General features: G+C 36.5%; 1 protein-coding gene across 3 annotated transcripts in view; it reads left to right on the plus strand.

Moving 5' to 3' along the window:
- Positions 1-24,585, plus strand: part of Cadps (calcium-dependent secretion activator 1) — a 1,213,340-nt gene that overhangs the window by 260,051 nt on the left and 928,704 nt on the right. For all 3 annotated transcript variants that reach the window (XM_090396519.1, XM_090396528.1, XM_090396537.1), the window contains one exon: positions 14,584-14,723. In XM_090396519.1, the coding sequence (XP_090252645.1) occupies positions 14,584-14,723 (140 nt within the window). The remainder of the gene's footprint in view (positions 1-14,583; positions 14,724-24,585) is intronic.

A 24,585-nucleotide genomic window follows, 5' to 3' on the forward strand; every position in this document is an offset into this window, starting at 1 on the left:
AATTAGCCCTCTAATTATGGAATTTCCATATATTGCTATCCTTGAATCACTCGCCACTTCTTTTACTCCTTTTTCTTTCATTCTGTTCTCTTGCTGTTTCATTAAATCTTGCATTCCAACAATTTCATTCTCTGTCTCGTTACCTCTCATTCGGCCGCACTTTATTTCCTTTTCCTCATTCATACGTTCTTTCAACAACTTTTGCTTGTACATCTTTGCATTCTTTCACTCCTTCAGTTTCTCCAACTTTTGGTTCTACATCTTTACATTCTTTTTGTGTCTCAGTTTCTCTTGCTTTCATTTTTTCTGTTTTTCACAACTTTTTCTGTATTCTTTTGCTTTTACATCCTCGCATTCTTCTTTTGCCCCCTCAGTTTCTCTTGCTTTCCTTTCATTTCCTTTTTTTGCAACTTTTTCTTTAACTTTTGCTTCTACATCCTCTCTTTCTTTCACTCCCTCAGTTTCTCCTGGTTTCATTTCATTTCCATTTTTCATACCTTCTACTTCCTTGCATTCTTTCATTCTGTCAGTTTCTCTGCCTTTTGTTTCATTTCCGTTTCATTCATGTACACCATCTACCTTTTCAGTCAGTTTCGCATTCTTTGTATCTTGGTCCAACAATATATTGCACTTCTGACACATCCATACTTTCTCTCATCTCGTTCATTCTCTCTCTCTCTCCTCACAAAGACCTCTTGCACTCCTCCATACATACATATTGCACTCACGACATCGAATCAGTTTCAGAAAGTCTATATCGGCAATGCTATTTGACTTTTGCAGCATTCGCCTAGTAGCACTGGTCGTTACCTGTGTGGTTGACCTCGTGACTGCCATTGTGTGATATTTAAAAACGGCAATTTAGACTAATAAGAAAATCACTCAGACATACTTAGTTATTCAAAAAAAAAATAACGAAACCCTAAAATGTATGCAACACTGCCAATTATTATTCAAAATAGCACTTATCTTTCCAGAGCACTTTCTGGAAAGTGCTCTGGATAGATAAGTGGCATAAATATCCTGGACACTTGTTGCTCTGACAATTACTCATATTGTGTACTGGACAGAATGGTAGATCAGTTAATTTTGCCTTGAAGAATAGAAAAATTACATCTGAACTCATCTGTATGGCAAGTTGGGACTAGCAGACCATGCTATGGATACTCATATAAGATTAAATAGAAGAAGACATTGGTTTTATACAGAATTCGCTGTAGGTCTGAAGGACTACTTTTAGAATCATAATCGGCTATGTAGCACTCTCCCCAACAGGTATGGTTGCATTTAGTTTGCCAAAGATCTTGGAGACTGGAAGAAGTCAGTTTCATACTACTACGTAAGACGGGAGATATGAAGGCTTGCAAGAACTATTAGTTTAATCTCATGCAAGCAAAATTTGATTGAAGATCATGCTATATAGAATTGAGGCCAAAGTTGAGGCAGAGATGCCCGAGGAATCAGCAGGTTTTAGGAAAGGTAAGGGCACCAGAGATCAGATCCTTTGCCTTAGACAGATCATAGAAAAATATAAAGAATTCGTCCTCCCTCTGGTAATGTATTTCTTAGACTACTGTAAAGCTTTTGACTTTGTACAGCATGTGAAACTCTGGGAAGTAATGAAAATAATGGGTTTTCCTCAACACACTGTCAGGTTGATAGCCAACTTGTACAGGGAGTAAGAAGCCACTGTCAGAACAAGTGTTGGATGGACTGATTGACTTGAAGTTAGAAAAGGAGTTAGGCAAGGATGTTTACTTTCTCCTCACTTGTTTAGTATATGTGCAGAGGACATCATGCGTGAAGCATTGGATGAGCTCAGGACAGGAATTAGGATAGGAGGTAGATTGATCAGTAATCTGAGGTATGCTGATGATACAATACTCCTTTGTAATGACATGGAAGAACTATGGCTAATTGTTGACAAAGTTAACAAGATCAGTAATAACAGAGGACTTCAACTCAATTCTAGCAAGACAAAGCATGGTTCTCAAAGGGAAAACAATCAGAGAAGCTCTTGAGAAACAAGTGTACCTTAATGAAGAAAGAATTGAGGATGTCAGCAAGTTTGAGTACCTGGGATTTATTATTAATGTGAAGAATTACTGTTCAAAGACATCAGAAGATGATTAGGAATGGCTAAGATAACAGTAAGAGACGTCTCTAAAATCTGGAAGGATGGATCTATCTCCATGTAAACAAAGTTGAGGATTTTGGATGCAGTTGTTTTTCCAACAGTGACGTATGGATGTGAGACTTGAACTTAAAGAAGTCAGATAAGAAAAAAATAGCTTCTTTTGAGATGTGGTATTACAGAAGGCTGTTAAAGATATCTTATACTGAAAGGCATACAAATGAATGGGTATTAGATAAGATCAGTAGAACTTTAAGGCTCCTTAAGGATATTGACAGAAGAAAGTTAAAATATTTTGGACACATTGAAAGGATGGAAGGAGGACTTCTCAGAACAGTGATACATTGATAGAAAGTAAAGTGCCTGGAAAAAGAGGAAGGAGTAGATCATCATTGAGATGGATGGATGGATGGTGTGTGTGTGTGTGTGTGGAGTGACTGATCTTCAGAGGGTGGATTTTCATTTCTTGTTGATGTGTATACTGTGCAGCATTAATATGAATAATCAACAAAACCTAATCCTTTATATACATATATGAATAATAGATATTACCCCTACATACTCAAAATATAACATTGTATACATTTTCAATATTTTTTCTTTAAGAAATTATGAATTATTTGCATGTGTTTCACTGTGTACACTTTCCTTCCATATTATCTGTATTCTATTAATTAGTGATTTTCATTCTTGTTATTCTCCTTTTATATATGTATATATTCTTTATCCCTTATGTATTGCTCTTGACAGTATCTTTGTGCACTGCACTATTATGCTCTACATATTTATTTCTGTAATTGTTTTGTACTTATGCTCTTCATTTATGTGTGTGTGGATACACATACATACATAGCTCATGGCAAAAACATGATGTTAAGAAAGAGAATCATGATGTCATTTTATATTAACAGAATTGAAGAATTTAAAATATTTTAAGTTAAAACTTTGAAGGAAAACACAGATCTAATCCAAGAAGTTGGAAAATTGAAATAAGGGTTAAAAGTAAAAGTCTTAATATGTTATAATAAGGAAAAGAAATCGTTATAAATTCAGATCTAAGTTCGTAATCCAGGTCACAGCTTCAGGAGCTGCTTGTAAAAAGTCATTCCAGTCATTCTGATAAGCACGGAAGAGGCATTCTGTTGCAATATGTTGCATAGTCTGTCGTGGAGCACCACAGTCACATTCTGGATATGTTTGTCTGTTCCATTTATAGAGAGTATCTTCACATAGGCCATGATTTGTCCGAATTCTATTTAGTACCATCCATGTTTTGCGAGGTAGATCTGATCCTGTGATGATTTGATCACCTTTGAAGATGTTATGCAAATGTTCTTTCATATTTTCCTTCCATGTTTCTTCCCACTTTGATAAAGGATTAAAATTATTTAGCACTAGTTCTTCTGCTGCTCGTAGTGATGGATGGCGAGATTTCAATCTATTGACGTTAAGAGTTGGGAGATCCTGCTGTAGGTTCGGATTACCAGCAATTTTTTGGAATTCACGGACTAAAGAATTCAATCTATGTAGTTCTGTAGGAATAATGCCCGCGAAAAGAGGTAACCAATATGTTGGGGTCAATCTAATAGAGCCTGTAATTAATCTTAAGGTAATTAATTAAGGTAATTGAGAATTGATAATCCTTGTGTGAGGGCTATTTAGCCACACAGTAGCACAATATTCAGCACTTGAGAATACCAAAGCAAGGGCTGTTGTCCGAAGAGTAGAGGCTCTAGAACCCCAGGTAGTGCCACTGAGTCTCTGTAGGATATTATTACATGTCCTTAGTTTATATGCCAAGTTTGAAAGATGTTGCTGGAAAGTGAGAGAATGGTCAAGTGGGACTCCCAAGTACTTAGGGAATGTATTATATGGAAGTATAGTGTTGTTCAATTCAATTTTTAGTTTCACATTTGCCAAGTTATTATTTAGATGAAAACAAGATATTACCGTTTTGCTCCTATTTAAACAGTCTCCATCTTTTAAAATATTCATCCAGAATAGTTAAGTCAGCTTTTAGAATTTCTTCTGTGCGACTTATGCATTTATGCTGTGTAGTTATTGCTATATCTTAAACGATTCAATGATGACTTCTGAGGCTGGAACAGGCCATGCTAGGCCTAAATCCTTGATACGCATGATGATGATGATGAGTTATTGCTATATCGTCGGCATAAAATTTCCTTGACATAGTGACGGGAAGATCAGATATATACAGATTGAATAATAACAGAGATAAAACAGATCCCTGTGGCAGTCCTTTATTTAACTTCCTTTTGCTGCTAGTTTTATTACCTATAGTCACTATATATCTTCTATCTCTTAGCATATTGTTAATAATATGGATTATTGTTTTACATGGGATAATTTTATATAATTTATATAGAAGGCCTTGTCTCCAAACGGTGTCGAAGGCTGTTGACAAATCAATAAATGCTGCTGACGTTTTTAAATCTTTTTGAAAACTTGCTTCTATGTGAGTTACCAAAGAGAGAACCTGGTCACAACACCCACAATTTGGTCTGAAGCCAGCTTGTTCTATTGGGACATTTTTAAAAATTGTGGAGCTTATTCTATTATAAATAAGTCTTTCAAAGAGTTTATAACAACAACTGAGGAGAGTAATAGGTCGGTAACTTTCCGGTTTATGATTAGGCTTACCAGGCTTTAAAATTGAAAATATTTTTGCTTTTTTAAAAATAGTGGTAAGTTTACCATTTGTAAGAATGTCAGTATAGAACTTTGTTAACCATAATCTTGCATTTCTTCCCAGATAATCAAAAATTCTGGATGAATGTTATCAAAACCAGGAGCCTTACCAGGCTTTAAGGCTGCTTCAACTTCTTGCTGCATAAAAGGGTGTGCAAAATTTGAAGTTATAGGTGAAGACTTGCTAAATTCTTTTAATTTTCTCTTTATATATCTTGTATGCTTTTTATTGTTTGGGATACGTGATATATTAACAGTATGTATATCTATTTGATCTGGGGTGATTCTTGGTTGTTCTTTAATCAAAGGAGCACTACCACCTAGTTTCCTAAGAAGGCTCCAAGCTTTGCTGCTGGAATGAGTAAAGTCTATACCTTCAACTGTATTTACCCATTTTTTCCTTCAGGATATATCCAAGTTTTATAGGAGTTTGTCTGCTGTTTTGGGGTCATTGTTTATCTGATATTCATTATAAAGTAATTCACATTCTTCACTCCAACCATGTATATAGTTATGTCTAATACCTCTAATGTGTGTGTGTGTGTGTGTGTGGATATTTAAGGTGGATGGAAGGAGGGTATGTGCAAAGTGTGAGCTGAATGAGGACTTGATAAGAGCTGATATGCTGATAACTGAAAGAGTGTTAGTAGCCATAATGCTGCGAGGAGGATAAGTGTTCATCTGATAGAAAAGACAAGTGTGATACAAGGTTCAATACTTGAGTTGGTTAAGATTGAGGCCCCGAGATGAAATGGATGCAGAATAAAGTTAAGAGAATTCTAGATATGTATGGAAGAGTGAAAATGATGAAAACAAATAATGTTGGCATAAAAGAGGTAACGAAAGATCCACGAATGGTTTGTATGGTGATTCAATTATTAAAGGTGAGAGGATGCACGAAGTATATTTTACTGCAGATAGAATGAGTTGAGTGATTGAGGCCTAAGATATTGAGAAGTAAGCGAACAAAAGCGTCGGTAGTTGTAATAGGTACAAATGACTTGGCTGTGAACAAAGAACATGTCGGATTGGCTATCAGGAGGTAGTTGAGATGGATAAAAGAGAATAGTATGATAGGAAAGGTAGTAAACGTGTTGTCCATATATGACAGTGGTGAGAAGAGTTGGAGAACAAGGATTATGAATGATATGTTAACTGAAATGTGTGAGGAGAAAGGAGTGCAGTTTGTTGATATGTGGAATGAGTTTGAAAGACGAAGTGAACTGTATAGGAGTGATGGATTGCATTTGAGTGTGTTGGTGTGTGTCACTTGGAGAGACTGCTGCTAATAGGTAGAGAAGTGAGTACAGAGAATGAATCTGATCAAGTGGGAAGCAATGTGGAAGAATGGGAGAGTAAGACAGGAGAGATTGAAGAGGTGGTTATGAATGAAGAAGTGAGCAGCATGAGTATAGAGAATGAGAGAACAGGTGTGCAAGACAGACAGGGAAATGGCGAGGCTCAGGGTGGAAAGAGTAACACAGCGTGAGAAAGGTAGATGAATCAAGAAGATGTGAATGTATATTTGTAGACAAAAAGTTGGATTTGAAGAAGATGAATAATCAGAAAAAGAAATGGCTTGAGTTAAGCATGGAGAAGTCGCATCAAATAATTGATATCAGTCATCATCATCATACGTATCAAGGATTTAGGCCTAGCATGGCCTGTTCCGGTCTTAGAAGTCATCATTGAATCATTTAAGAGGACGTCCTGGTTTTCTTTTTCCTAATGGCTTGTACTTTAAGGCTTGTTTTGATAATCTTTCTGTTTTCATTCTTTGAACGTGTTCCATCCATTTATGTTTATATTTTTTAATTTTTTCTATTACTGGTTCTTGGTTTAATTCTTTCATAATATCTTTGTTTCTTTCGTGATCAAATATCAGTGGATTGATATCAGTGGAACTAATTATAGATCCAGGAATAAGTTGCTGTGTTTGTATACAAATTCTAGAAGTGTAAGGAACAAGGCAAATGAAATGGTTGCATTAATTGAGTCTATTCACCTAAAAATTGTCAGAATAAGTGAGACATGGTTGAATGAGGACAACATCCTCACAGAATACAGTTGGAAGGGTATGATGTTTTCTTGAGGATAGAAAGCGTAAATAGTTGCATTGATGATAGAGAAAGAGTTATATCCATACAAAGTAGAGATGCAAGAAGGAAATAGTGCCAGTGATTTGAGGCAGTATGGTGTGAGATAGAGGTGAATAGAATGAAATACTCAGTTGGATGTTGTTATAGACCTGGTAATGTGGATGGTAATGACTATGAAATGTATAAACGTGTGGACAGACTTATGTGTTCGTCGAACATGTTGTTTATTAATTTAACGGTATAATAGAACACAGAAACTAAGTAAATAATTGATTTATTAACTTGATGCTGATATCTCGCTGGTATTATAACCAGCATCTTCAGAGCACAAAAACACTGTTTGTCACAATACGCGAGACTAAAACAACATGGTGTACATTAACAAAATTGTAGCAGCAACACAAAGACTAGAGTCCTGATTTTGGCGCCCTCTATCTGAAAAAAAAAACAAAAAAAAAACGCTATCATATATTGCTAGAGTCCTAGAAAAGTGCTAGTTTTTCCTTAATATGACTGTCTCCCAGATCTTCGGCAAGTTAATACAGCCATATTTGTTGAGATTTGGAGTGTGTTTTAGGGCTTCTGTCGCCTCTAAGAACAATCTCTCTGATTTATATGGGTTTCTGTGTAGTACTTTTTTGTTGTTCCAGTTGATCCTGTGTGCAGGGGTATCCAGAGCATGGTCTGCTAGGCCCGACTTCCCATAATGATAATTCCGGACGCATCTTTTATGTTCGCTGATGCGGATATTCACAGTTCTTCCTGTTTGACCGTAGTAGGCTTGATTGCATGAGCAGGGTACTTGGTAGACTCCTGGATGTGATAAAGGAGGAATGCTGTCCTTGGGTGAGCGGATGAGGGTGGCTAATTTGCTACATGGTCTGAATGTAGTGCGTAGTTTATGTTTAATGAGAATTCTTGAGATCTTTTCGGATGTGCCTTTAATGTAAGGGATGGTGACTGTTTTGTTGTAGTTCTCTGTGGTGGATGGTGGGAGGGGTTTCTTAGGAGTGTTTAGTATTTTGTTTATTTTTTGTGGATTGTAGCCGTTGGCCAAGAAGGTGTGGCGTAAGTGAGTCAGTTCAGCAGTAAGAGCCTTGTCATTTGAACAGATTGCTCTCGCTCTATGGGTTAGCATTTTTAATATGCCATATTGTTGAGAAGGATGATGGTGTGATTGTTTGTGTAAGTATCTGCCTGTATGTGTGGGTTTTCTGAAAACTGAAAATGATAAGGAACCATCTGGGAGACGTGTGATGAGTGTATCCAGGAAGGGCAGACAGTTGTTGGCTTCCGGTTCCACAGTAAAGTGGATTTTTGGGTGTTGGCTATTTAAATGTGCTAAGAATGTTTTTAATGTCTCAGGGCCATGTGGCCAAATGGCAAGCACATCATCAACATAGCGTAGCCAAAGTGTTGGTTTGAGAGTGGCTGTATTGATTGCTTGTTTTTCCAGGTGTTCTATGTAAAAGTTGGCTGGGGGGGGGGAAAGGGGGGAGCCCATGGATGTCCCATCAATTTGTTTGTATATTTTCCCTTTCCATGTGAAATATCCTGCATGTATTGTGAATTTGAATAGTTCAAATATATCAGGGGGGAAGTGTGACTTCAGTAGATTGAGGGTTTCTATTAGTGGTACTTTCTATTAGTGAAGTGATGTCAAAGGCTTACTATTAAGTCTGAGCTTTTTAGGGTGAGGTGTTGTAAGATGCTTTTTAGGTGTGCTGAATTTTTGATAAAGGAGGGAGAATTGTTAGTGAGAGTGGCTAGTAGCTTTGCTAAATGTCTAGCCAGTTTGTATGTGGGACTATTTATACTGTCCACAATTGGGCGTAGGGGTGTGCCTGGTTTGTGAATTTTTGGTGATCCATAGATCCTCGGTGTTCTAACATGGAAGGGTTTGAGTTTGTTAACTGTATCTTTGGGCCAGGAAGTGACTTTTTTTAATAATTTTCGTGCCTTATTCTTTTGTGTGTTGGTGGGATTGCGATCTATAATTTTGTATGTTGACTGATCTTGTAATAGTGTGTGCATTTTGTTTTCATATTCAGTTGTGTCCATCACCACGGTTGCATTTCCTTTGTCTGCTTTTGTTATTTTAATCTGGCTGTTGTTGTGTAGCTCTTTTATAGCAATGAATTCCTTATGTGGGATATTACTTTTTGGAGGCTTGGACTTGATTAGGATGTTGGCCACATCTAAACGTATGTTGTTAGCTATTGTTGGAGGCAGGTCGTAAATTCCTCGTTCGATGGACGCCATTATTTCGGCTTTTGGAACTTGCTTCTCAAGAATTCTCATTAAACATAAACTACGCACTACATTCAGACCATGTAGCAAATTAGCCACCCTCATCCGCTCACCCAAGGACAGCATTCCTCCTTTATCACATCCAGGAGTCTACCAAGTACCCTGCTCATGCAATCAAGCCTACTACGGTCAAACAGGAAGAACTGTGAATATCCGCATCAGCGAACATAAACGATACGTCCGGAAATATCATTATGGGAAGTCAGGCCTAGCAGACCATGCTCTGGATGCCCCTGCACACAGGATCAACTGGAAAAACACAAAAGTACTACACAGAAACCCATATAAATCAGAGAGATTGTTCTTAGAGGCGACAGAAGCCCTAAAACACACTCCAAATCTCAACAAATATGGCTGTATTAACTTGCCGAAGATCTGGGAGACAATCATATTAAGGAAAAACTAGCACTTTTCTAGGACTCTAGCAATATATGATAGCGTTTTTTTTTTTTTTTTTTTTTTTTTTTTTTTTTTTTTTTTTTCAGATAGAGGGCGCCAAAATCAGGACTCTAGTCTTTGTGTTGCTGCTACAATTTTGTTAATGTACACCATGTTGTTTTAGTCTCGCGTATTGTGACAAACAGTGTTTTTGTGCTCTGAAGATGCTGGTTATAATACCAGCGAAATATCAGCATCAAGTTAATAAATCAATTATTTACTTAGTTTCTGTGTTCTATTATACCGTTAAATTAATAAACAATATGAAATGTATAATCAAATTAGCAAAGCAAATAAGAAAAGGATGATTATTATGGTCGATTTTAACTATGGCAGTATAGACTGGGATGATGAGATAGCAACTGGTAAAGAAAATGAGTTACTTGAGTTTTTGAGGGACAACTGCCTTAAATTGTATGTAACAGAGGGCACATGAGGGTTGTGGGTCTTGGATTTGATCATCTCATCAGAGGAAGGAATTATAAATGAGATGTCCAATCACCCTGTAGTTGGTAAGAGTGACCATGAAGTGATTATCTGGGTGGTTGCCAGCAGTGTGAGGACCTCTGTGAGAAAAGGGTATATGTGGAACTACAAGGCTGGTGATTATGAGGAGATCAAGGATAGCTTGCAGGTGTAGTATGGAATGAGAAGGTACCTGGAAAAGAGATCAGTGCAGCTTTGGGGATATTCCAGAACTGTCTCGTAGAAGCAAAGTCTAAATGTATTCCAAGGATCAGAAGGTTAAATAAGGTAGGTGTGAAATGGATGAATGAAGCGATTAAGCATGCGATTCAGAGAAAAAAGGCATTAGGCAGCATTAGAGAAGTGGTAATAACCAATTCCATGAGGATTACAAAGACCAGGCAAGGAGGGTGACTTGGTTGGTATTGTTGGTAGCAAAAGTGAAGTACGCGGGTGGTCTGAAAAGTTCTCGGCCTCAACCATAGATAGCAACACTATTGGCAAGATTTTTTTTTTTTTCCTAAGTTGGTATGTTTGTTATAAACATCCATGTGAAATTTCAAATCATTCTATCAAATAGTTTGTTTTAAGAAGGTTTAATGCCAAAAGAAATTCATTCGAAGTTCATAAAAGTTTGTGGACACTCTTTTCCTTCGTTTTCAACTATTAAGAAATGTGCTGCTGAGTTTAAATAGGGTTGTACCAGCATTGAAAATGATCCATGTGAAGGATGTCCAAAAAGTGTAACAACACCAGAAACCATTAATCAAGTTCATTATTTTGTATTGGATAACTTGCGTGTCAAAGTGTGTGAAATTTATGAGACTATAGCCATTTCAAAAGAATGTGTAGGATATATTTTGCACGAAGAATTGCAAATGAAAAAGCTTTGTGCTAGATGGTTGCTGCACTTGCTCATGGCAGATCAAAAAAGCACTCGCATGAAAATCTCTGAACAGTGCTGGAGTGTTTTAACAAGAATAAAACTGATTTTGTGCATCGGTTTATTACTATGGATGAGACTTGGATTCAACATTATACACCAGAATCTAAGTCAAAAATCAGCAGTCAAAACAGTAGACAGAAGCCAGTTATTCAGCGCCAAAGAAGATAATGTCGGTTCTATCAGCAGGAAAGGTAATCGCATTGGTGTTTTGGGATGCTAAAGGTATTTTGTTTATTAATTATTTTGAAAGGGCTAAACAATAACTGGGGAATATTATTCAGATCTTTTAACTAGACTAGACAAAAAAATTCGTGAGAAAAGACCCGGTTTGCAGAAGAAAAAAGTAATCTTTTATCAAGACAATGCACCTGCCCACAAAGGTGTTTTGGCAACAGTGAAAATTAAGGGATCTGCACTATGAATTGTTAGAACATCCACTCTATTCCCCAGATTTGGCTCCCTCTGATTCCTATCTCTTCCCAAAACTTAAACTCTTCATCGCTGGTCAGTGTTTTTCTTTGAATCAAGAGGTGATTGCAGGTGTAGAGGGGTATTTTGCAGATTACCGAGAACAACTACAGGGACGGGATAATTGCGCTGGAGCATCGCTGGAATAAATGTATTAGTCTTAAGGAAGATTATGTTGAAAAATAAAAATAATTTGACACATTGCCAATACGGTATAAAAACAACTGCTGTGGAAGATGTAGTGGAGATTCTTAATTGGCAGTTCATAAAGATTTTTCATTTTTGTGAATGTGACATCATTGAGAGATTGAGAACATTTGATGAGCAAGAGGTGTATGGGGAATTGAGCAAAGTTGAAGTTGATAAGGCTGTGAGACTTCATAATATATCACCACGTATTCTGAAGGAATGTGCCAGGGAGTTGACATCTTCTTTAACATATTTTTTTTAATATGAGGCTTGTAGTGGGTGGAGTTCCAAAGGAGTGGACAGAGGACAAGATTGTTCAGCTTCATAATGGAGTTGATAGAATTCTAGCATCAAATTATAGGCCAAGCTGTGTGTCAGCTGTGGTGGTAAAATTATTGGAGAAGCTGCTGAGAACTAGGAACCAGAATTGGGTTGACAACAGTGGTATTATCTTTGATGGACAACATGGATTTGCTTAAGGAGGTCATGTTTTATTAATCTACTTACTTATTACAATAAGGTGACTGCTTCCTTGGATAGTGGAGAGGTATACACAGTAGTATACTTAGATTTTGCAAAGGCTTTTGATAGATTACTGCATGATAAGTTGGTAGTCAAACTAGAGTGAATGGGGTTGGATATTAAATTAGTGCATTGGATTGGAGTCTGGCTATCTGATAGGTTTCAGCAAGTTGTGTATGGGGGGGGATAATATCCAGGAAGAAGAAAGTCATTAGTGGTGTGCTTCAGGGATCTGTTTTAGGGTCATTACTGTTCAACCTGTATGTTAATGATATTGGTGAATGTTTGGATGAGGATATTCAGTTGTTTGCAGATGGTGCAAAGTTGGGACAAACTATGAAGACTAGTGAAGATGTTATCACCTTACAATCAGACTTCAATAAATTGAGTGAGCGGACATAGCAATTGGGATGCGAGTTCAATGTTGCAAAATGTAAGGTTTTAAAATTTGGCAAACTAAGTTGGAATGTAGAATTTATGTTTCGTGGGGATATATCGTTGGAGATGGAGGAAATAAGAGATCTTGGGGTGATAGTAGATAAGGATCTGAAAAATTTATGGGACACATTGCCAAAATTATGAGGACAATACAAAGAATTCTGTGAATGATGTGGAGGACACTGACTAGTAGAAGTAAGAAGATTCTTGTTCCATTGTATAGGGGCTTTGATTAGGCCTCACATGGACTACTGTGCACAGATTGGGGCACCTAGTTTTCAAAAGGATGAAGAGATGTTGGAAAGGGGCCCAGAAGCGACCGAATGAGTAGTTTCTGATCTCTGGAATGTCACATATGAGGAAAGGCTGAGAAGATACAATTTACAGAGTGTAGTGGATAGGAGGATGAGAGGTAATATGATAGAGAACAGAAAATGATAGGGGATCAGAGGAAAACCAGCAGTCACCCATGGAAACTGTATAAGGAGGGTGTGAGCAGGAAAGTGAGAAGCAAGTTTCTTGCATGCAGAGTTGTGAATGATTGGAATGCCTTGCCTGAGAATGTGTTGTCTGGAGAGAATTTGAGTGTGTTTAAGGTGCAGTATAATGAGCTGTGTTTATGACAAATGGACCTCCTAGATGAGTCTTTGACTTTATGGGGTTTGAGATAATAATAATAATATATATATATATATATATGATGTTTTTGTTTATACTTTTGGCATAATTTTAAATGTAATGTGATGCAATGATTGTATTTGCACTTTGGTATTTATTTGCAGTGATGTAAAATATGAAATAAATTTTTGTCTTGTTGATTGTTATCCTCTTTATTTGATCTGCATTTCTCTGTTCCATATTGGACAGTTCCACAATGGCAGTATAACCATATCCTCTGTTCCTGAGGATATGGTTATACTGCCATTATTTGTTCTTCAGAATCCTGTTTGGTAGTATCAGACTACAGCATTTGGTGATGAAATCATGAGAGAGAAAGCATTATTTATTTTGTGTGTACTGATGAAATCGATATGATGTTATATAGTGTTAAAAAACAGGCTTTATTTCTGCTTCTACAATGTGTACCTCCGTGTATATTATTCTCATATTGCTTAATGACTAAATACATAAATGATAATATTTCATGTAACACTATGTAATAACCATGGTTTTTACCTAGATTTGTTGTTGGATGATTTATGTAAAGATAAGTACACTTTCGAAAAAGACCCAGATGTGTAAAAAATGTAACACTACTGTATTGATTTCAGATCAAGCTAGGAAAAATTCTGAGATTAAGGAATATTTTCATTTATTAAAAAAAAAAAGGAAAAAAAAGTTAACTATAGCTATGCATTTCATTATCTGTAAAACCACACCATGATTGTAGAATAGTGTGATTGTTCCATGCTTTGAAGACATTTGTTACTTTGTTTGAATAATCTAGTGAGTATCACCTCTGGAACTCTTAACAGGAAGAAGGAGTTAAATCTATGCTATGGAAGTAGCTTATCAGAATGAGTAATACTTCAGGATATTATGTTATTCATGCAATTACTGGAAGGTAATGGTAGAAAACCAATAATAAGTTTATTGTATGTAACAGGAGATTTCATTTTCTATAGTTAATATTCCCAAGACACTTAATCTCCCCCTTTATACCTTAAATCATCTTTGCAGTTGTCAGTGTTAGTTTTATTGTAGAAATTTCCTACAACAAACTACTACACGTGTCTGGATAGCACAATCATTTTGTATTTTATGATTATTATTTTTATGTTTTGACATTAAACTCATTTAAATTTAAAAACTTAATGCATTTTTAAAAGATATTTGGTACAGCATCTTTATCTTTTTTGGATTAGGTAATAATAAAACCAACTCCATTAAGTCCCAAAACTCCTGAATGGTATAAAATGGTAGTGCCAAAAAATGTCCCTGACCAAGATCTTCGTATTAAAATTGTTGTGAGAATGGACAAACCACTAAACATGAAACACTGTGGGTAAGTGTATAATTTGTCAGAAAAATCAAATATATAATTTTCCCTCAGAGTTAAAAGGAAGAGAATTATTGTCATATTTTTATTATACTTTTAAAATTATTATACTCTTAAAAATGGCGCCAAAAACTCGTCGTAACAAGGCAGTGACTAAAGCTAAAGTTGCTACTGAGGAGAGCATTTGTCCTGAACAAAACCACTGCTGCAGTGATGATAATAATTTATCTGAGGATACACTGACATTAGAAATAGCTCAGTTAAAAGAAATTATTAGGAAATTCACCAGGGAATTGGAAAACGTTGAAAAACGTTTGTTTAAACTTCGATAGGTAAGAAAAAGTATGAGAACAAGAATAGGCAGGAAAATACTGAACTTGGTAATCAAAATATTAATAACAACAAGGTAAGTCAGTTAATATCTAAGAAAAAAGAGGTAATATGGTATGGTGACTCAATTTTAAAATTTGCACTTGCTGAGGGAGTCACCACTTCTAGTTTCCCCGGGAGCGAAAATTAAAAATATGACAAACGTAATTGAAATCCAAAAAGGAAATGTAAAAGAAATGGTAGTGTTGGTAGTTACTAATAATTTAAGTAGTGACAAACATAGTATGAGAGAAGATATGAAAGGTCTGTTGGAAGAAGCGAGAAAGAAATGTGAGAGATTAAAAATTGTAGGATTATTACCTAGATATTATAGTACTGTGTTAAGAAGGAGGGCGATGATAGCAAATGATTTCACACGCAGGCTGTGTAGAAGATATGGATGTGAGTTTTTAGGCGTGTGGGGTGTGTCTGATGGCAGAAAAGATTTGTATAAGAATGATGGCCTGCACTTGAATTCATTTGGCATCAGAAGCCTGGAGAAATTACTTCTTGGTATGAGACTTAATGCAGAGGTTAACAGGAGAAAGAGAGGTGATATGATAGAGGCCTATAAATTTTTGAATGGGTGTTATAGCATTTCAAATGATGAAATTTTTTTGTTAAATTTTTCGTTATATCAGGAATGATACCAAAGGAATGGAAGGAATGTAATATAGTTCCATTGCACAAGGGTGGTGCAAAAACTGATGTGTCTAACTACCGACCTATTAATATTTCTGGGAGAAATACTAATAGGTCTGGGAGAGAACATGGGGGCATCCATGGAAGTTACGGTTGTTCTCAGTCAAGAAAGGGGTAAGAGCTAGGTTTTTCTCTCAGAGAGCAGTGAGTGAGTGGAATAATTTGCCCTTAGGGATAGTGAGTGCATCTAGTGTAAATGAATTTAAGGGAAGGTATGATAGCTGGGTTGGGTAATTTACAGCCTCCCTCGATGAGTCCTTGACTCTGATCTCAGATAATATTATTATCAGAGTCCAGGTCTCAGATAATAATAATGATAATATTTCAGGAATCATTACAAAAAACATTTCCCAATGTTTTATTTTCTATGAACTTTGGATGTTGGAAGTTTTTCCACTTGGTTATATTTTAAATTAAGATGCCAAGGAATTATATCCTTGGTTTTATCCTTTATCCAAGCGTAAGCAAACAAAGCTTGCTCCCGAAGTATTTTCGGGATAGGGTAATTCGTATACAGAGGCTAATGACTTCACATCATTTGCTTTAGTATCCAATCATGCAAAGCACATCTCCTTATGAACATAATGCTGTGTGTATTATAGGAAGGGTGTCACTACCCAGATCGGTTTTGACGTTTATTGAGGTCTCATCAGTGGGAGCCAGACCCAGAGGTGATACCAAGGTTGAAGTAATGCAGAAGTCATATTTCCATCTATGAGTAGCCAAAAGGTGTCTCACCTGATTATTAAAATACTCTGGATTAGAGATAGTTGTTGGGAGTTTTTCCACTTAGTTATATTATAAATTAAAGATGCCAAAGAATTATATTCTTGTTTAATCCTTCATCCATATGTAAGCATGTGCAAATACTTTTGTAAACTTTGTTTGCACATGAAGTATTTTCAGGACAGGGCAACTCGTATATAGAGGCTAATGACTTTACATCTTGGTCTGGCACCCACTAATGAGACCTTAGTTAAGGTTGAATTACCAGTCTGGTTAATGACCCTTTCCATAATGCATAGCATTATATGTTCATAAGGATATATGCATTGCATTATGGGATACTGATGCAAGTGATGTGAAGTCATTAACTTCTATATACGAATTGCTCTATCCTGAAAATACTTAAGGCGCATACTTTGTTTGCCTACACTTCGATAAAGGATTAAACCAAGAATATAATTTCTTTGCATCTTTAATTTAAAAATTTTGAAATCTTAGCAACCCGAACAAAATTTGCAGATAATTTAATTTATACTTTGATTAAATTAATTAACTATTCTTTTTCCTCTAGTACATGATAAAGAAAACCATTTCAAGGAATTTATTATTATTATTATTAAATTCCTCGGTAGTATAGTGGTTAGTATCCCCTCCTATCACATGGGAGACGGAGGTTCGAATCCCCCACTGGGGAGGATTTCTTTTATAACACTGAACAGGATTCATACTGGACATGGAAGATATGCAAGCTCTCCGTACAAGTGAGGAAAGATTCCCTCACTGGATTGTGACTGCCAACACCCGAATCAATCAATCCACCACATTTCTACTGAGTACAGTCTTTGTGCATATGCTGGTCAAAGAAACGACTTCCTGGAGGGACAACGGTTTGTCACTTATGTTTTACATATTTATTTTGACTTATGCACCTTTATAACTGCACGTAGATTTCCATATGCTAAATAAATATTTCAGGGAACTCTTTAGATTTATATAAATGCAGCAGGGATGGCTTCTTGTGGAAATAGTCATTTGGGAGATGGAGAACAGATGGTGTTCTCCATCTTCCAAATGAATACAATCAGTATTCCTATACCTATAATAATAGGTATAGGAATACTGATAATGCTCTAATGTTCTTGACACAAATATTTTGAATATTGGGAATGAATTAGTATTATTAATACTCTTCCTATCCAAAGATTATTGAAATCAATGAAAAGGCTTGACAGAAAACAGCCTGACAGGAACCGAGCAATATAATATAATTTGGCAGGATAGGAAGGATGGAGAGTTACTCTTGATAAGTGAAGAGTTGCATCCTCTAAGAGTAGTGACTTTGGAAGGAAATGGCACAGATGGCATTGAGGGTGTAGTTGTTGGCAGGAAAGAATGTATAATGGGATATTGCTATAGGTCATGGGGAAAACCGAGGGTGATGAACAGGAAATGTGTAGACAAATAAGTTTGCGAGTGCGAAGTGAGTGGATTATTATGATAGATTTTAACTGTAGCAGTAGAAGTTGGGAAGAGGAAACAACAGATAGCAGACATGGAATTCTTATGGTGATAACTGTCAGGTGACATGTAATAGAAGTCACATGAGGATCAAGAGTTTTAGATGTGGGCTTTTTCAGTTGAAGGTGAGAGTTAGCCAATCTCATATGGTGGTAGCAGGATTTTTTCTCCCGGAAACTTGGGTTTTTCATCCCACATACAGACAAATCGGCCTTCAGAATACATGCAATTTACAGATAATAAAATACTGTTGTTGGTGATGATTATGATAGATGCCATTGATGGTAGTAGTGTCATAGTTGGAAAATTAAGTAGTATTGGGGAGGATGAGATGTATTTCTTGGAGTATTGTGCCCTCCCACAATGAGTCCTTCAACTCCCTGGAGGTGTCATGTAATAATAATAATTTGAATCTTAGCATCAGAGAATAAGTTGTAACTGAAATGTTCATTGTTGCTGTTGAAGGAGACCTTGCAAAGTTTATTTGGAGAATGAATATATTCAAAAATATCAAGGAGAAAGAATTTGTGTAGAATTCTAATGCAAATAACTATAATACTGTTAGAAATCAGCTTGGACAAGTTATATGGAGTGAATAATTAGATGAGAGAGATGGACATGAATGTAAACTAGTTAAAAAATATTTATCATCCACAACACAAAATTGCACTTTCCTCGAGTGAAAAAATAACACAATGGAGCATAAAGTGGATAACTAATGAAATCAAATAGGGAACACTTCAGGTGAAAGAAGATTTTGAAAAATATATATATATATAAAGAGATGAAGAGCAGTTCCTTGAAGAATATGTCTAGGTGATCAGTATATTATACTGGGGTAACATAGTATATTTATGAGCAGTACAATGCAGGCAAGAAGGTGACTGGTATGCCAAGAAAGGCTAAATCAGATATTCTAAAAGAGAAATTTAGCTAAGCCAAACAGAAAATGGTTTCTTTGCTATGCTGCAAATAAGATGAATGAGTACAGAAGGATGCTGGTGTAAGAAGGTCGCAAAAGTAGAAGAAATAGTTGAGTTACTGAGTGATCACTTTGTAAGGATGTGTCATCCTGGTGGAAATTTTGCAGTTGTTGATGTGAGAGACTGATGTGAGAATTGAGGTAGAAGAACAGGAATTTATTGAAACATGTCAACATAAATATAGCAGTGGATCTGGATAGCATGTCAGCCTGTATTATCATACATGGATGCTCAAGAGAACTGGCATTATTTATGATGAAATTGCTTAATTTTAATCTTAGCTCTGGAGAGGTTCTAAAAGATGTAAAGCAGGTGAGATAATTCTATTACATAATGGTGACTCCAGGGTAGTTGTAGTAGCATATTACAGACCAGTTAATATCTCAGGAGTGGTTGTTAATGTATTGGAAAGATTGGTTAAAGTTAAAATCCAACAGTGGATGGATAAGCACAATACTCTATGGCGGGAAGCATGGTTTTGAAAAAGGTTGGTCTCCTGCTTTAGTAATTTACTAATGTTTTATAAGGGTAAATGGCTACACCATGATACTGCTAACTTTGCACAAGCATTTCACATAATAATGCATGGAAAAACTTATAGATGGAGTTGGAGTAAATGGGTATGGATATGATACTAATGGTATGATGTGATTGACAAGTATATGTGGTATATGTAGAGTGGAATCTAGACGAATTTATTTATTTATTTGTATGGCATGAATATCAAAACATGCAGTACAATACACTTTAATAACATATAAAATTAAAAGTCAAAAGTCATTTTAAAAACCAATAAAATTAAAAGGTTACATCCATATCGGTCAGATAGTTCATAGCTTCGGGTGTAGCACTTAAAAAGTCCAATTTGTCTCCTGAATATGCTCTGAGATAACACTGAGTCAAAATATGGTTCACAGTTTGTCTCTGAGCTCCACAATCACAATGCGGGGATGGTTGTTTACCCCATTTAAAAAGCATCCGCACATACTCCATGACCAGTTCGTATTCTATTAAGCTGAGTCCAGGATTTTCATGGGAGGTGTGAGCAAGCATCAAAACTTTCTTGTAATTCATTGAAAGAAAATTTTGTGATGTCATCTGTATGGCTCTCCCACTGTTCTTGCCACTTTTGCTTCAAGCCAAAGTTAGAATATAGTAGTAGTTGGGCTAATTGTAGTGGTGGATGTCTTGATCTCAATCGTCCTACACTTAAGTCTGGGAGATCTAAATGTATTGGTAAGGCTGTGTTCTCCAAGATTTTCTTATACTCATGTAAGAGAGCCTTAGTCCTGCGCAGATTCGGTGGAACAATGTTACTAAGAGCTGGAAGCCAGTGTGTGAGCGTTGATTTAATTGTGCCAGAAATCAGTCTCATTGTATTATTTAATTGGCTATCAATAAGTTTAACATGTGTGCTATTTAGCCACACTGGTGAGCAATATTCGGCAACAGAGAAAATTAGACCAAGGGCAGCAATCCGCAGATTATCGGCTGTTGCTCCCCATGTCGTGCCTATTAGTTTTTGTATTATGTTGTTACGAGTTCTTAACTTAGCAGAAACGTTTGTTAGGTGTTGCTTGTAAGAGAGCGTGCGGTCCAGGGTAATGCCCAAGTACTTTGGAAACTTATTGTGTCGTAGTAAACATCCTTCAAAGAAGATATGTAAAGTGACATCTGCCATATGATTATTAAGGTGAAAGCTTGATACCTCTGTTTTGTCTGGATTGAGCTGGAGCCTCCATTTTTTATAATATTCACCTATAGTTTTCAGATCTTTTGTAAGTACGTCTTCAGCCTGACTCGTGTTTTTGTGTTGAATGGCAATTACAGTGTCATCAGCATAACAAAACTTGCGTGAAATGGTAGCAGGCAAGTCATATGTGTATAGGTTATAAAGTAAGGGTGCCAATACTGACCCTTGTGGAAGACCATTATTAAGTTTTCGTTGTTGGGACATTTTATTTCCTAATATAACTTGAAAGAAACGTTCAGTGAGCATGGAGGAAATTAAGTGTGCAGTCCGTTTACATGGGACAATGCTAAGAAATTTGTATATAAGACCTTCACGCCATACTGTATCATAGGCTGCTGTTTGGTCCAAGAAGACAGCTGATGTTTTTTCTTGCTTTTGAAATCCAGCTTCTATGTATGATGTTAAAGTGAGCACTTGATCACAGCAACCATGTTTTTCTCTAAAACCAGCTTGCTCAATCGGGACATGCTGCATAATTGGTGTGGACAATCTGTTGTACAGAAGGCGCTCTAACATTTTATAGGTGCAACTCAATAAAGCAATAGGTCTGTAACTTTTTGCCTCCTGGGGTGGTTTTCCAGGTTTAAGAATAGCAACTATTTTTGACTTCTTAAACTGGCTAGGTAGTCGGCCAGTCAATAATATATCAGAAAAGAATTCACAGAGCCATTTTATAGTATTTGGTCTGCTATTAATCAGAAATTCAGGATGGACACCGTCGAAGCCTGGGGGCCTTGCCTGCTTTGATATCTTTTATGACGGCTTTTACTTCATCTATAGTGAAGATTGAGGCATATTGTGAGAAAGCAGGGGCATTTATTTTTAAAGCTCTAAGTTCTTTCTTAACATTCTTGGTATATTCACGGTCCCTAGGTGCTCTTGACATATTAACGATTTGATTAGCTATTTTCTCAGGGGAGATGATTATGCTTTTTCTTTTAGGTAGATTAGTTGTGGATAGTTGTTGGAGAACATTCCAAGCTTTTCTACTTCATCGAATGAGAGTTACTAATGGAGTACTTCAGGGTTCTGTATTAGGGACACTACTCTTTAATTTATATATTAATGATATAGAGAAATATTTAAGGAGGAGTATTCAGTTGTTTGCAAACAAATTGCCACTGAAAAACAGTGGATTGCACGAAGTTGATAAGGCTAGGGGGCTGGTGGGTTAACGTGGACAGAGAGTAGAAGTTCAGTGGACATATTGTAAAAGTTAGTAAAATAACTCAAAGTGTTACTTGGATGTAGAAAATCATGCTAAAAAGTAAAGAGAGGGAGATTGTTATCTCTTTTTATAAGGGTGTGATTCAACCACGTCATGATTACTGAACACAGAATTTATCACCTGAGTTTCTTGGAGATCGGGAGGTGATGGAATGGATCCATCACTTCCTTTATGAAGACAGATTGAGAATTTGTAGACTGGAGGCACTAGCAAATAGGAGAAAGAGAAATGATATGATTGAGACTTAAAATTTCTAAAAGGGTCATTCAGTTCGAGGAATTCTTTTTCTTTTATGGAGAGTGAGGAACGGATGAGATGACATCCTTGGAAGCTGAAAATGAATTCCATCAAGAGTGAGATCTAGATTTTTCTCTCATAGAGTGGTGTGTGTGTGTGATTAGAATTGATTATCATTGGAAGTTGTATGTGCAAATAGCCTGAATGAATTCAAGAACAATCAGGACAGCTGATACGTGTAGTATGTGGCCTCCCTCAATGAGTGCCTGACTTCCTAGAGGTCTCTGTTAATAATAGTGAATCAATTTTAATACAAGATGAATGCATCAGAATTTTCTGAGCCATAGCCAAGACATTGTTTCAAAATAAAATAGGAGGGGGGGATAATTTTTCCGTGATTTGTATCAGTTCACTGCTGGACGATTCTTTCCCATAGTTTTCTCCATTTCATTCTATTTTCAGTTTTTCTCATCCATTTCATTCCTAACAAATTCGTCCTTCCTTACATAGCTTTCCCCTTTTTCTACTGCCATTCATAGGTCTCAATTCTGTTGCTAATTTAGGCCAGCTAAAAGACAGGATGTTCATCCGATCTATTTTGAATGTACACCCTCTGTCCAAAAAAGAAACGGAACTTTTCGAAAATAGAAGAAACTAGTGGCGCCACCTGTTGTATCTTTTTGTTGTCAAAAGTGGCAACCTTCATTAGTGTTGTGTCAACTGTTTATGTCATTCGTTTCGTTAGAAGCCGAGTTATAGTGCCAAGAGTGACAGTGTGTTTTGACAAACTGTCGCAAAACGAGTTTCAAAGAGAGAGCTGCGATGGTAAAAGTTTTACCGAAACGCATCAAATGCTTCAAAAATCATACGGTGATGAATGCTTATCCCACACTCAATTTTATGAGTGGTTTAAGTTATTTCAAAGTGGTTGTGAGACGCTTGAGGACGACAAAAAGCCGGGCCATCCAAAAACTGGACTGAGCAAAATTAACATCCAAAAAGGGCGTAATTTCATCAAAGAAAACCCGAAATCGTCCATGAGATTGATTGAAGATGAATTGGGGATTCCAAAATCAACTGTAGACAACATTTTGACTGAGAGTTTGGGCCTTCGTAAATTGAATTTGTGATTTTTTTCCCCACAAGTTGACCGATGACCAAAAAATGTATCGAATTGAAAAACCTCAAGGACCTCATTAAAACTCCCGTAAGGACTCATACCTCCTTGAAATAGTTATTATTGGTGATGAAATGTGGTGTTTTGAGTATGAGCCCGAAACAAAGCGCCAGAGTGTTGAGTGGAGAATACCAGAAGAGGGGGAATCCGAAAAAAAGTCGCTTGGAGAAGTCAAAATTAAAGACAATGCTGATTTGTTTCTATGATTTCAAGGGCATTATCTAAAAAGAATTTGTTTCGCCTGGCCAAACGGTCAATGATGAGTTTTATCTCGAAGTTTTGAAGCGATTGATAGCACAAATTCATTGCGTACGGCATGAATATTGCGATGCAGGCATCTGGTCACTTTTGCACGATAATGCACCATCTCATCGTTCGAACATTATGAGACAGTTTTTGAGCTAAAATCAAGTTTGTGTGTTGGATCAGTCACCATATTCACCTGATTTAGCACCCTGTGACTTCTTTTTCTTCCCCCGACTTTATTTGCTGATGAAAGGAAAGCGATATGACACCATCGAAAATGTTCATGCAGCAGTAACCACAACCCTCAACAGTATCCCAAAAACCAATATAAAAAAAAAATCATTTAACGAATTAATTGACTGTGCCAAACACTGTATTGAAGCTGAGGAAGAGTATATTGATTGAAATAAATTATTTGAATAATTATACTTGGCCTGTGTTTTATTTTCTGTCCAAAGTTCGGTTTTCCTTTTTGAAAGATGGTGTATAGTGCATCTGATGTCCTGTCATAATCTATTTGATAAGATTAAGAAATGGGAGGGTATCCTGTCTTTAAACATCACACCAAGCATTTTACTGTTCATTCTTATTTGGATAACTTTCAAGCACTAGTATATATCATTTATTATTATTATTATGGCATCTTCATGGAGTCCAGAGACCCCAATTAACCATTATACATACAGATCCTATCATACCTCTCCTGGAATCCATTCACCAACAGGGAATTCACAAGCAATTCTGGTAATCCATTCCACTCACAAAACCTCGCACCCCTATTAATCACACTCTTACATAACTTCCATGGATGACCTTAGTTTTCTATTTCTCATTTATTGAGAAATTTCATCATAAAAATTTGCATCATAGAACTCCTTTAATATCTTAAAAGTTTGTCATGTCCCCTCTTGGCACCTATCAACTAAACT

This window comes from Typopeltis vanoorti, chromosome 1 (genome assembly GCF_054136105.1).
Source record: "Typopeltis vanoorti isolate ZY-2024b chromosome 1, IOZ_Tvanoo_1.0, whole genome shotgun sequence".
NCBI classification, from domain to species: Eukaryota; Metazoa; Arthropoda; class Arachnida; order Uropygi; family Thelyphonidae; genus Typopeltis; species Typopeltis vanoorti.